This window comes from Onychostruthus taczanowskii, unplaced genomic scaffold, assembly GCF_017590055.1.
Source record: "Onychostruthus taczanowskii isolate IOZ18803 unplaced genomic scaffold, ASM1759005v1 scaffold34, whole genome shotgun sequence".
Taxonomy (NCBI): Eukaryota; Metazoa; Chordata; class Aves; order Passeriformes; family Passeridae; genus Onychostruthus; species Onychostruthus taczanowskii.
This window is the reverse complement of record NW_024500794.1, coordinates 5,923,110-5,937,667: the sequence shown is the minus strand read 5'-3', so window position 1 is coordinate 5,937,667 and position 14,558 is coordinate 5,923,110. Positions and strand designations below refer to the sequence as shown.

The following is a 14,558-nucleotide window of genomic DNA, read 5'->3' as shown; positions in this document are numbered from 1 at the left end:
AGTGTTACTGTGTTTGCAATCTCATTACTGAGAGAAATCCAGATGAAGGCAGATATATGGGTGTCTGCAGACCTTGACAGATACCTCATAGCCTTATGGCTGTTTTGCCAAGCTGGGAACTACAAAAACCCTTTTAATGGTAGCTAAAATTTTCACTGATAATGCTATAAAGGATGGTGGCTGCATTCTTATGTTATTAGTTCCTCAGCAGTTCTTTTTATATCTAAAGAAAAAAAAAAAAGTATCTAAATCACTGATAAGATTAGGAAAAAAGTTTCCATTGGCTCTTAGAATTATGTGTCTGAAGGAGATTTCAAGGCTTCCATGAAACGGAGCTGTGAGCAGAACTCATTGAAGATTGGTGACACCATTTCCTTTTAAGTATCTTATTCAGAAAATCTTGTCATATTTTCAGCACTGAACCAAAAAGACATTACAAAGGGATGCAGTCCTTAGAACTACATTTTAAGCACTTACAGAAAAACTGTGTGCATACTCCATGCCCTCAGTGATATTTATTTGGTATTTAGTTTTCAGAAGTTTAATATTTAGTTCCTAAGTATGTTGTAAGTTTTTAAAGTTTGATACTGAGTTCTCATAGGTTTTTACTCCTCCCTTAAGTCTGTTGTCTTAATGCCAGATGAAGACAGTTAAATTCCAGAGAACTTAGATCTCTAATCAGCTCTTTCTGTCATATCATCCAATTATCCTGGAGCATGTTTATATCTAGAAGAGCAGTTCCAAAGAATAGTCTGACTTGCCCATTGCACTTGTGCTCCTCTCACACAAGGCACAAGCAGCTTTTGCACTCCATCTTCAGGCCTGATCTTGTCTCTGTCTCACACAGGTCTTCCATACAGCCTGGCTTGTGCCAGATTCCTGTTGTGCAGTATATCTTGAACAGTCAGAGTTATGGCTCTCTCTTCACTTCTGTGCCATGACACCCCATTGTTCTGGTGGATTATTAGGTCCTTGAAGCTGGGCAGCTTCCACCCCATGTCATTTTGCAGAGCTGGGCTTCCTGTACCTTCTTTGCCTTGCCTCTGTTATGGGGCTGATTTGTGGCTGATAAATGCCACAGCAAAGCTCAAATGGGGTAGGAGTTTCTTCTTGTCTGTGTTTCATATCAGAGAGTTTTCTCATTCTGAGCTAGTGGAAAAAACATATTCTTTCTTTAGCACTGAAAATGTGAAAATTACACAGCTTCTCCCCAGTCCTTCTACAAAATGGTAATATACAGTTTCTTAAGTTTGTGGTGTTGATGATTTTGCAGTGAAGTTGTGCTTAAGCATTAGCAAGAGTGGAGTTCTGAGTCAATGTCCTGAAACTTAAGGCCTCCCAGATACTTCAAGAGAACATAAGGAATGGAGCAGAGGCCATGGACACTCGGCATATTCTCCTCAAGAATGGTAACTTGGCAACTGGTACTAGTCCTCTTCCATATGCCTGTTCTAGTGCCTACTGTCTGTCTCTGGAAAATTCAGCATCATCAGAAGCAAAATCACATAGCCTGGGGGAGCTTGGAGCACTTGTCACACCTATTTGTCCATTGAATACTTGCCTACGTGAGAAGCTGTGCTGGAAAGAGCCCTCTATTATTGTAATTTGCTCCTGCCACTTCTGGCAATAACTGCAGGCCTGACAGGATATCCTAGGTTTGTGTTCTTTGCTCCCCATCTCTAAAATACTAAAACAATCACCTGACTTATCTCAGTGGTAGAGACTTACTTGGTTAGATACATGACCAGCACTCCTATTTATAATAATCAAGAACCTTTTTGCTGCAGCAAGACCACATTCATTGCAGACTTGATCTTCATGTTAATTTAAAAAATATATTCAGGGCAGTGTAGCTTTCTGCTACAGGATTCTTTGTGGCTTTCATTCACACAGTTGCATTACCACAAATAACTAATAGCAACCCCAATCTAGTTTTGTGAAGTGCTTACTGTGCTGCTTCTCAATGCAAAAGGAAAATGTTCTCTTTGCTCTGATGGCTGATTTACACACCACAATATCTTTTTTTTTCAAGAAATATTCAAAAAACCACTTTTTTAAAAAACAGAGTTTACATTGCTTAGAAACTCTAGTGCCTACACAGGCACACATATAAGCCTGTATGTCTAGGTAGTGCCTCTTAGAATGTTTATAATTTCTCAAATACTTAATAAAACAAGGATGTGTCTGTGCAGAAGCTTCTTTTAGCTAACAGTCAACCTACCAATTGTATTAGGTGGCAATCTTACTTTTGCCTCTGTTCTTCAGATGACTGTTGACGACAGAGTGGCTGTGACGGGAAAAAGCATAAGAAATGTCCGGGGCACAGGGAAAGTCAAAACCTCCAAAATCAGACCACAACAGGTTTGTCTCTGTTCTTGCTGTATCTAGTCATTGATGTGGTCAGCCTTCTGGTCATAAGAAAAGAGCTTGGTATGTCAAGGCATGCAAAAAGAAAAACAAAACAAAGAGGTTTTTTATCCAATGCAGACATATTATGGCCTCTGTGAAAATTCCCAACACTGATTGCAACTTCATGTGACTCAGTGATACAGGACAAAATAATAAGGAAATAAACCTATCCACAGCATCTGCTTGTTTCCAAAGAACAATTTGATTTATTTATATTCCAGAAGCATGAACAACCATAGAATTTCTCTGTAGAAAAAGCATCCTTGCAATGTCTACTTCTGGAGGTGCACACTCACTGGCAGATATGAGGCCTCCCAGAGAGTGAAGGAGATACAAAATACTTAATGAAGTGAAAGTTTTCACATGAACTTTGGACACATTTTATTGTATTTGCAGGGAGGAATGACGAATCTGACTCCATGTTCTCAGAAGACTAATTTATTACTTTATTTTACTATAATATATTAAAGAATACTAAGCTATACTATACTAAAGAATACAGAAAGGATACTTACAGAATGCTAAAAAGATAATAATGGAAACTCATGACTCTCTCCAGAGTCCTGACACAGCTTGGCACTAATTAGCCAATGAGACAAAACAACTCACACCAGAATCCAATAAGGCTTTTTTACCTTTGGGTAAACAGTCCCCAAACACATTCCAAAGGAGCAAACACAGGAGAAGCAAATGAGATAAGATTGTTTTCCTTTTTCTCTGAGGCTTCTCAGCTTCCCAGGAGAAAAATCCTGGGCGAAGGGATTTTTTTCGAGAGCGTGAATGTAGCACACATGTAATTCCAATACTGAAACTGTGCAGTGCTCCTTCTCATCAATGGCTAGAAGGGTCCAGCTAGAAGTGGTTGCCACTGGTCATGGTGTTGACACAGCTAGAGGCAAAAAGCAGAAAGAAAAGCTGGCTCATGACTTTCTGCTTCAACCACTGGCTGTGCTGGTTTTGACCCATTTTTTGAGACAAATGTCTCTATGTGGAATACCTTGTTAAAGTGGAAGCCAAGGATCTCAGAGCCACAGGCCCTCAAGACAGGTACTGACCCACACAGGGCAGGTTAAGTTAGACTTTGTTTTTTCACAGCTTTTCACCTTTGTCATCTTTCTGACACACAGACTTGTCTTTCAGGCTTATGTGATCTACATGGAAAAAAATTTGTAAGCAAGTTCTTAAAGCAAGCTCATTCTGCATGGGGCATATGGACTAAATGGTGTGACAAGAGTGACACTTGTTTGTCACCCTTCCTCAGTTTCCTTGCTGCTCTTCAAGACTATTTGGGATTTGGTTTGATGGTTATGGTTATAGGTTTCTTCTTGAGATACTCCTATGGGACTTTTCCTCTAACCCTAGAGGCTCATGACAAATCTAACAATCCTAAATCCCCCTGACTTGGGAAATGCAATGGGTCTTATTCTCTGCTTTTACTCACCTTGGGCTGTGTCACTCGTGCTTCATTTCCCTTTTTGGAAATGGCAGGCCTAGCCCTTTGTTTTTATTTTGGTCCTACTTAAATGCTTAGAACTGGCTTGAATTTCAATTTATACAGTTATCTTCCTGTCTTTAGTAATCTTTCTGTTTCAAAATTATATAATTGCTTTTCCCAAGACTCCTAGGATCTGCGTCTACACTCACATATCTGGTTGTAAAACCTTATAGCAGCACTGGACTACACCTCTGCTTTCATTTTCTGGATTTTCCTTTGGGAAGAAAGGAACATACAGGACTGTCTTCTTTGGGAAGAAAGATTCAGTGAGTAGTGCACTGCATATATGAACTGTGCAGTTATGAAGTCTTTGTCCCCTGATTGATTCTGGCCAGGCCTTTATGGGGATTCAGCACTAACAGAAAGGCAAACACTACAAAACATTTACCACCAAATCTCAGATATTTCACTGCTTCAGGTTTTCAGATGAAAGATTATCCACACTTTCTAGTATGAGCAAAATGTTATTGAATTATTAATCTCAATGAAAAAGTAAATGAAAAAAAATCAGGCTGAGGCAGATATTTACCACAGAAAATTCCAGCCCAAACTCATAACATTTGATAATATTATAAACTGAAAAAAAAAAACCAACTGAAACTGAATTTGATAATATTATAAACTGAAGGAAAACTGACTTTTATAATGGGAACTGATAATATTATAAACTGAAAAAAAAAAAACAACTGAAACTGAATTTGGTAATATTATAAACTGAAGGAAAACCGACTTTTATAATGGGAACCGTTGCACACTCTTAAGAGTTGATTGTACCCATCCTATCTACAAGCACTCACTCATCATTCTGCACAGGACTTGCCTAAAGCCTACTTGTGAAAAAAACATGGAATAATTTCACCAGACTAAAAGGCTTTTTCTCCTACTCATGTTTCAGGGCATTCTTTTCTGGATTAAAGCTTTTTAGCCTCTCCTTTTTAATCTAGTCCCTTTCCAAATTGACACATTTCACTAAGCAAAAGTCCTGAAGCCATTGCTATGACTTCCATGAGGCCCACAGCATGAAAGAAAAGGGTCCCTAGATTAAGATGCCACAGTCTGTAGCCTAACCTAAATTCAGCCTTGTTCCAGATTTCAGACTTCCTGTTTTCTACTGAGCAGGTAATTGCATGTCATTTTCTAACTATAATCCTATGCATGTTAGAAGTGCTGTTGTGTGAGTAAACATGCTGAAGATTAAGAGGTGCTTACCCAGCAAGGTATTGCTAACTTAGGATACATAAAACAGAGCTCTCTGGAGAGCTCACACACTGAAAATATGGGGGTGGATTTTTCATAATCCTCTGATGGATAGATACACTAAGTAAAACTTTAAAAAACCTGTGGTCACATATTTTCTCCCTTGCAAATAAGCATGTGTGGCAAGGGAAGACTTGAAACTTACTGATTTCTGTTTTGGTAATGGAAAGTTAGAAGCAATGGCTTGTTTTCTCATAAGAAGCTCCACCTACTCTTTGTTCACTTTGCACCATTAGTGTGAACATACTACATCAAGAAGATGATAGGAAAGAAATAGCAAAGAAAATGATATGCTAAATGCACATTATTAAAGATTTGAAAATTAGGCAGTTAGAAGCAGTAAGAAAAGGCCCAAGCATTGCATAGCATATGTGCATTATTTTACAGCCAGTAATTAGTCAGAATGCGGCAGTGTACACAAACCACAGAGAAAGACTATGCAGAAAGAATGAGGGACTTTGTTTTTTGACCATCTGTGGCTGGCCTTCCTTGGAATTACCTGCAGCTGAGGCAGTGTCTGTAGGAGAAAAGAAACTGCAGGGGAAACAGCTTTATTGGAAGATGTGGTGATAGCCTTTCACTTGCTTGACACACATACCATGCTAGAACTTGGAGTAGTGTCTTCTCCTGGTCTGAGGTGCGCTCTCTTTCCTCCCCCAAGAGAGTTCAAGAATGAATTATCTGCAGATGGGCAAAGCTCCAAAGTCTGTTTGTGGTCCTGTGGTGTCCAGGGTGCGATGCTGAGCCTTGCTGTCCCCAAGAGAAGTGAAACCTGTGGCTGGGTTTGTGGAAAGGAGCTGCTAAAACAGATGCTACTTCTTTCTTTTCTCTCATACTCTGGCTGGATACCCCCATCTGCAGTGATGATGTTACTGCTGCAATCCCAGCCTGACAGGCTCTAGCAGGGAAGGATCAGAGCAACTTCTCTGTGGCACTTGGGAAATTTTGACCCAGACTAGTGATGACTTTGACTCTCCATGTGTGGAGACACGAGGTTTGACTCCATTTCAGAAGGCTGATTTATTATGTTATGATATATATTATATTAAAATACTACATTAAAACTATACTAAAAGAACAGAGAGAAAAGAGATCAGAAGGCTTGAAAGAACAAGAATAGAATAACAAAATCTTGTGACTCTCAGAGTCCGAGCCAGCTGCATCTGTGATTGGCTCTTAATTAGAAACAACCAACATGCACCAATCACAGCTGCACCTGTTGCATTCCACAGCAGCAGATAGTTATTGTTTACATTTCTTTCCTGAGGCCCTCAGCTCCTCAGGAGGGGAAAATCCCAGCAAAAGATTTTTCAGAAAATATCATGGTGACAATGGCTCCTGGCTGTACCAAGTTTCTTGGACTCAAAGTTGAATGAAATGTTCAGTACAAGTACAATTGTTAATGAGGTGTGTCCTGACAGTTTGTGCAAAGCTCAACTGATTCAAATCAGTTGAGTGCCTCCCACTGTGCTAGGTCTGTCTTCCTATGGAAACTCAATCACCAGAGCTACTACAGTATGTTTCTTTTCTGCAAATAAGAGTGAGATAAAGGCTAGGTTTGAAGAAGAAATGAAAGTAAAGATCCAGTTAAAATAAACTCCAAGATTCTAGATTTACATGGCAATTTCATTTGTCTCAAGTCTCAGGCTGTACAGTTCTTCAGAGCATTATTAGGAATGACTGTACCATAGAGAGTAATTCACCCAGGACTACATCCACCAGCATAATGCCAAGTGATACATGAGTACAATATTTTGCTGCTACATCATGAGTTGACATACAGAACAATTAAGCATCTGGGTGAATGTGGGGGAGAAATTATCTTCTTTTCACCTCCAACCTTTTCTCTGCTTCAAAAGTGGACTGAAAATGCTATTTTTGCATTTTCATGGGAACACATTTATTGATATGCCCACCGATATTTTTTTATCTGGTTATTCACATCTTGGTGCATGAGACTAGATAGTCTTGCCAATGTTCTTTCTCATGTGTTTGTTACATGTAAAACCAAGGTAACAGTTCTAAAATATGCTATCTATTCTTTAATCTCTATCTTATGTGTCAGGCAAATAACAACACTTATCTTTAAGGGCAGTCAGGGAGCCAAAACAGCACTTGATTAATTGTGGGGGATTTTTTTTTTTTTGTGCATTGTTTATTGTTGGTAGACTTCAGGGAAGACTCAAAGGTCTTCCTAAAAGTTAAATCTGAATATTTAATTCTGAGGTATTTTTGGTTGAAACAAATTGAGGCATTCAGAAATTCAGCATTCATCATAAGGGTATTTCCAGCTCTGCAGTTGTACATCAATGTCACTGTGCATTTATCTTGCCCTTACTTTTCCAGCTTGTCCATAGGAAGGTTGTAGGAGATCATGCCAAAAGTCTTTAGGACAAGGCATACAGCATTTCCTGCTCTCCCTGCTGCACAGAGCAGATCCAGTCCCTACCTTGGTTACACAATCACTGCTGAAGCCCATGTTATCACTAGTGAAAGTGCTGCAGTGACAGCATGAAACACCAAAAAACCCTCACAGAAGTAAACTCAGTTAATTTTTTGGAGTGCACAATTTCTCTCACTTAAAATGTGCTCCTGGTCTTCCCCAGAAAACGCTTTTGTTTTTCTGGATGATACCTAAATCTGTTATGCCTTGTTGAAGGCATATAACTTGGCCTGTGTCTCACTGGGCAGGGGCACCAAGCAGCCACTTGGATCTTGCAGTCTGCTCCAGAACAACCTCCTGTTCTCAACTTTACATGTCAGTAAAAAGTGCAGTTTGATGCACATTGCTTTAAGCCATTTCAGTTATGAGATTTTCTTAATATGAATCTTTTGCCTACCAATTTTTTTTGAGGAAAATCTCATTATGAGTGCCCGAGCACAGATAAATCATCAGTTTACACCAGGCCAAAAAGTCACATAAGAGCAACTGGCATGCATGGATATGTAGCTGGAAACCTCAAGATTTGGGGCTTCTTCTTCTCCTAACAAAAGATGAACATTTTCCTAAGCTGCTCCCTGCCACTTTTCACTCCAAAAACAAACCCCTATGACATTCATTCTTTTTTCCCCATTTCTTCCAAGAGCAGATGAAGAAAGGTCATTGTGATACTTTCTTTGCTGTGAATTTGCAGTGTGATCTTGTAACATGGAAGTCTGCAGTCAACCCCCTGACTGGCCCTGTCCTTCTGGAAGACTTCCAATTCTTGGAGAACATAGTCCAATATCATTATACTGTAGCTCCTGCAGTGAATATTCTTCTTTTATTTTTCCATTGAGCTGCTGATCAGCAGCCTGGTTCTGATGCAAGTGTCCAACAGCAATGGGGACCACAATGCAAAGAAGCAATTGGTGGGCACTGCCCTGACCTCCAGCTCTGACAGATCCTTGCTCCCAAACAGGTCAATCCTCTGGGCCATGGATGAAATAGCAAGGGGCATCACTCCCGCCAACAACCCTAAATTTGTTAGAACCTATTTCCTTTCGTTGGTATTAGGGGGTTTTGAATAGTTTTTTGGTTTGGGTTTGTTTTTGTGTTTTATTTCGTTTTGGCTTTTTTTGAGGAAGACAATAGTTTAATACTGGTATATGTGAAAAAAAACCAACAACAACAACAAAAAAAGACAAGTACCACCAAAAACGGCATGAATTTTTTTTTTCTTTTTCTGGATTTTTTTTTTCTTTTTCTGCTGTTGTAATTTAACCCTGGCCAGCAACTAAGCCCCCTGACAGCTACTTGCTCATTAACTACTTCCCCAGGTATTGAGCAGAGAATTGGAAGGGTAAAAATGAGAAAATCTGTGGGTTGAGAAGAAGACAGTTTAATAGTAAAACAACATTGCATGTGTAGAAAAGCAAAACAAGGAATTCATTCACTGCCTTCTATCAACAGGCAGCTGTTGAGCCATCCCCAGGAACGCAGGGATCCATCAGGCATAACAGTAGCTTGGGAAGATAAATGCCATAATGCCAAATGTCTCCCAGGGTGTGCAGTATGGTGATTAACAGCTGAACAGCAGTAATGGCTATAAACTCAATCCAGCACATTCCAACCAAAGTTGTCATCATCATGTACTGAACACACTAGCAAGAAGGGCAGTGTTCAGTGAGAGGAAGGAGAGATCCTCTTGTCTGCTCTGGGAGTTGCCCAGGAGCCTGTGCTGAAATTCTGACTCCAGAATGCTCAGACTGTTGTATGCTCCCTCCTGCAGAAGGATTTGGGATGGCTTTGAGAGTAAAAAGAACAAGGAGTAGGGGTAAGGGTGGTTACAGAACCCTGTGGACTCTGGTATATCAATCTGATCTCTTTTACCCTCATGGAGGAAAGAGAGATCCTGACCTATTTGAATGGAAACTGTAACAAAAGCTGTGAGTATTTTTCCTTCAGGCTGGAGACCTGGCCCGTCTGGAGAAAGCTAAAGAAACAGCAAGTGGAGCTCACAAAGAACGCGTCCTGAATACCACAGACACTGGTGGCTGTGGCTGACCTAGGTCACGTCTTTGTTGGTATCTCTGAAACTGTGACCTGCCCTGGAGCCTGTAAAGAGAGGGAAGGGAGATGATCCTCTGTGTGGTCCCTTTGTCTGTAACCCCGTGAGAGCCAAGCAGAGCTGCGGCTTTGCGGACGGTCCAACCCCAGAGCGAGCCTGCGAGCAGAAAGCTCTGAGCACCAAGGTTTGCAGAGGCAGGTGCTCAGAGCTGCTCAGCTGCTGCAGAGAGGAGATGGAGCTGAGCACGAACTGCAGGCAGGCAGCTGATGAGAACTGTGGAAACTCAGACACCAGGACAGCTACAAGTACCAGATAAAGTCCCTGTGGTTTTCTGCTTGCTGGCCTCCAGGTAATTAGGTTACCATACAGAATCAGCACTACTTTTTTTTTTTTTTTTTAGATTCTGAATTGTTTATTCTTCTAACTCTTATCTCTGTGTGCATTCACATTGTGTGTCAGCTCTGCAGAATGCAGACTCTACTGTGACCAAACAGCTCCATGTGTTAACAGATGGACAGAACGGAGCTGGGTCTCTAAATGTAAAGGAGGAGTTTCATGGTGCTGAGCCAGCAGAATCATTGTCTGCATCCTGCTGATGTCCTGCAGAAACCTCCTCAGGCAGGGATTTACAGCAGTGTGTTGGCTGCACCAGGAGAGGGTGAGAGGCAACAGGGCAGTGGTAGAAAAGCTGCACAGGAGAGGGAGTGCAGTGACACAGTATTTCCTCTGAGGTATAAAGCTGGATAACTGCTGCATAGGTTACTGTGATGAGGCTAAAAGCAGGATTTTTTGATCACCAGTGAGGGGTTTGGCCCTGACTCCTTCAGTAGCTGATTCAGAAGTGAAATGAGGCTCACAAAGCTTGAGAGATGCGGTCCGGCCTGGGTAGAAGCAGTGAAGGAACAACAAAGATCTAGGTTGTGTTCCAGCTAAGACTTCTCTGGTCTCTGCCCTCCTCCTCCTTGCACTTGTCATGCAAACTAACTCAGCCTTAGACAAGTATTCTTCCATGGTTTAGAGGCTTAGCAATGGCAGTATGTAATCAGATGAACAATTGAACTCAAGGGTTCTCTTGTGACAGGAGCAGTCGATGTGTTTAAATAAATTAACGTTCAAGACCTGTGTTCTGTGAGCTACAGCTCTCCGGATTATGCAAAGGGATAAATTACAATGAGCCTTAGATTTCAGGATTGGAATAATTTCTGTGCTTCATGTAGCAAAGAAATAACTGCTCAAGCTCAAAAAGATTCTCTCCTTTTTGTTTTTGTAGCTGGTGGTGAAACACTTCAAAATTTTTATTGCAAAAATGAGAGTTGCCCAAATTTATCTTCAGTCCTGTGTGGAAATCCTGGGAAAGCTGCTGCTCAATTACTACACACAAACATTTTTTCTTGATTTTTTTTTTTTTTTCTGGAAGACACGCTACTTAAATACTAGGATGCAAGGTACCTGAAATGGAATGACCTAATTTAATACAAAATGAGTTAATTTCCAATTGCATATATATTAGATTTGACCTTATACAGAAAGACTGATACTTGCATGTGTGGTAACAGCACCTGGAGTTGTACTAGAGAGAGGATGGAAGACAGAGCTGACCGGGCTGGGGAGGATCCAGCTTGCATGCTGTGCATCTGCACAATTTCACTGGCTGCACTGTAGATGTTTGCTTCCTTCTTCTGAGAGCTGTGGTACTGCTGAGTTCTTGCTGCAGGCCACATCACTGACATATAACAGGACTTTCTTTCATCTTTGCTCAAGCCCAGACACCTCTGCAGGTGGAAGCTGCCTCGGTTTGCACCACTTTGACATTGTCCTAAGAAACAAGGCACCAACACTGTGAGGACAAGGCTGTTGTGGGAATACAGTTTTGGTTTCTAGGAGTGTAAAAACAGAATTCCTCCCTTTTATTTGTTAGAGAAACCCAATACCATAAGACTTCATGTCTATGGTCTCACATGAGCATGACCAGAGTTGGCCATGCTCCGGCCAGCACCCAAACGAGAGCTGCCAAGAGCCCTGGCACACAGTGGAGCTAAAGTGAGATTTAAAGACAGTAGTTAGTTCTGCCTCTGTGGTGTTTGCAGAGGAATTCAGGGCAGCAACTACACCTTCTGCCAGAGGCCAGCTTAGGCAGACTAATCAGCCAAGCTGCCAGAAATTTCCAGCAATTACAACAGCAGCAGACCTGTTCAGCTCTCATGCAATACTTCCTGCCTTTCTATACTGACCCTGCCTTCCCTGGCTTTCTTTACCTAGCACAAAAGAGGCCAAAAGTCTGTCTCTGAGCTCAGATGGGTATTTTGCACTTTCTTTAATCTTCATAGCCTGGCAATCTTTATTCAAATCCCTCCATCAGGTGGAAAACCCCTAACCATTCCCTCTGTATTTTTTCTTCTGAATGATTTATGGGAGCAGGAAGAGCCAGGTGTGGACTGCCCTCCCTCCCTGTCTGCCCCAACTGAGCTGTTCCAGTCCTTGGACAAACCTCCATGAACATGTGCAGGACTGATGGCTTTGGGACAGACTGAGGTGACCACGCATGCCATGAATTACTACCAGAAGTCCTTCTAAGCTCCTCTGGACTGGCCAGAGGGTTTATGTGTATTGTGTCCCATACATACCTATTAAAGAAGATGTAGAGCTCAAAAGCAGCCAGCAAGAAGAGGAGACTCATAAGGCCGATAAGGCTGATGACACAGGGAAGAAGGCATCCACTCTTCTTACGGAGAAACAGATGCTCTTTAGGTACATCTCACAGACCCTGTTTCCCTTGTGCCTCTGTCAGAATGGCATCTCCTGGACAATGCTGTCTATGCGCTGTACTTCAGAGGATGACCTAAGGCAGCTAGAATACAGTGCCAGACACACAACTGGGAAGAAACAACATCCCTCCAAATCCTTGATGGAGGAAGTTTGTCTTTCACTGTATGGCCACTCCTGCCCACAGCACTGCTGCAGGCCTTACATGTGCATCCCAGCAAATCTCAGCTCTCATTCTCTTCCAGCTCTGTGTTTCAGTCAATTACCTATGGCCGCAACAACTTCCCAACCACATCTTCAACTTCACTCTCTAAAGCCTCCACCTACCAGCCAGCCTTGGGAGCTGTAAGCTGGCTTTCAGTCTTCCTGTCACAACCCATGTGGAACCAAACAATTAGCAACATGTAATGGCACCACTGGTTTACAATACACAGATCTGGGTGATCGTACCATTGACACATTTGTGTGTCATGAAATTCTGAATTAGTCCCACCTTTCCATTCATCCCTGGAGGTGGATGGCAAATGCACTGCATCCATCTCTTTTCCTACAACTTCACAAAGGGTTTTACAGTTCTGACAGCATTTGTGTTTATCCTTCCCACTCCAAGCAAATTTCTTACTGGAAACTCAGCTGCCACATTTCCTGCTGCAATCCTGCCAGTGCCACTTGTGTTTGCTTGCAGCATGAACAGAGGGCTGCTGCGCAGGGCTCTGAACACCGAATGCACAAAGGGAAGCTCACCTGAGGGACAGCAGGCTATGGTCTGGCTCCAGTTCCCAGCTGGGTGGGACACCATGCAGGTGGTCACATTGGTGACACTGGTGCTACACGCTGTGAACTTGCTGAGAACAGTCACTGTCCCGTTGTCGTGGCACTTCTCCTCTGCGGTGAAGCTGCCCTCTGGGACCCACGAGAGCTGGGCCGGCGGCTTCCCCGCCGCTGCCTCGCACACGGGGCTGCCCTGCTCATCACAGGCCAGGCTCAGCCTCGGGGGGGCTGCAAAGCACCAGCAAGGGGACATGCATGCAGTTAGTTTGGCACAGCTGGCCTGGGCTGTTCTTGTTCTCCACCCAAAATGAACCTGAACTGAACCCAGTGAAAAGAGAAGAACAAGGCTGGGGCTGTCATCCCATCCCATCCCATCCCATCCCATCCCATCCCATCCCATCCCATCCCATCCCATCCCATTCAGCAACGTGGGCCCAAAACACACGAGACAAAGAGCTGCTCTCTTTTTCCCTTTTGCCCAACTCTCCCCCATCCAGCTGAGCCTTTTCACAGCCATTCATATCCTCTGTGTGTACATGGGAAATTGCTTTACGCCTGTCATTTCTAACTAGACAGTGGAAACAGGGAACAGCAGAAGGGAGAAGAGTTATGGGAAATAAGGAGAAAGGAGACACAGAGATACTCCAAAATCTTTGGGACAGTAAACTACTGATGTCTCAGCTCTCTGTGTCACTGGTGGAAAATGGTTTTAGTGACAGTCTGAAAGCTGTATGTGAGGAGCATATCTCTCAGGCTGCCTTTACCCTCAACATCACTGCCCAGTACAGTAGAATGAAAGTGTGAAAACATCCACCCCACTTTTGTTCAGGACACAAGCTGCCCTTTTAATGGAGTCAAGCACAGGTGACAATTTCTGCCCTGATGCTCCAAAGCTTCTAGTAACGAATTTCCTTGATTATAGAGGTGACAGATTAAATATTTGAGGAGTCCAGGGCATTTCACTGAAGAGAAAACCCGTTCCTGTTTCCTGTTAGATGCAGAGATCCTCAAGATTCTCAAGATCACTTTGTGACCTGTTCCACCTCTGCTGACAAAAGCAAACTAGAAAAACAACCAGGAATCTGCATAATTAATGTAGATCAAGAAGGGAAAGGATTATAGCTGTATTCTCAGATCCCATACTTTTGCAATTTGCTCTTCTAAGTCTTACTGAAACTTTAATTCTGAAAAGTTCTTTTTCTTTTCACTTGACAGTCAAAAACCCCAAAACATTTAACTTTCAGAGACGTTCATTGGGTTTTTCCTAGTACTGATGTTGTAAGTTTGGGTCTGGGAGAAAAAACACCAAAAAATTTAACACAGATATTGAAAAGAGAATTTCAGTTCTGTAAAACCAGTGGAAACGACTCCTC

General features: G+C 42.2%; 1 protein-coding gene across 1 annotated transcript in view; it reads right to left on the bottom strand.

Moving 5' to 3' along the window:
* The window catches only part of CD200R1 (CD200 receptor 1), a 41,815-nt gene extending 28,377 nt beyond the window's left edge, over nucleotides 1-13,438 (bottom strand). The window contains exon 1 of the mRNA XM_041410798.1: nucleotides 13,159-13,438. Within this exon, the coding sequence (XP_041266732.1) occupies nucleotides 13,159-13,438 (280 nt within the window). The remainder of the gene's footprint in view (nucleotides 1-13,158) is intronic.
* Nucleotides 13,439-14,558: the final 1,120 nt, after the last annotated feature.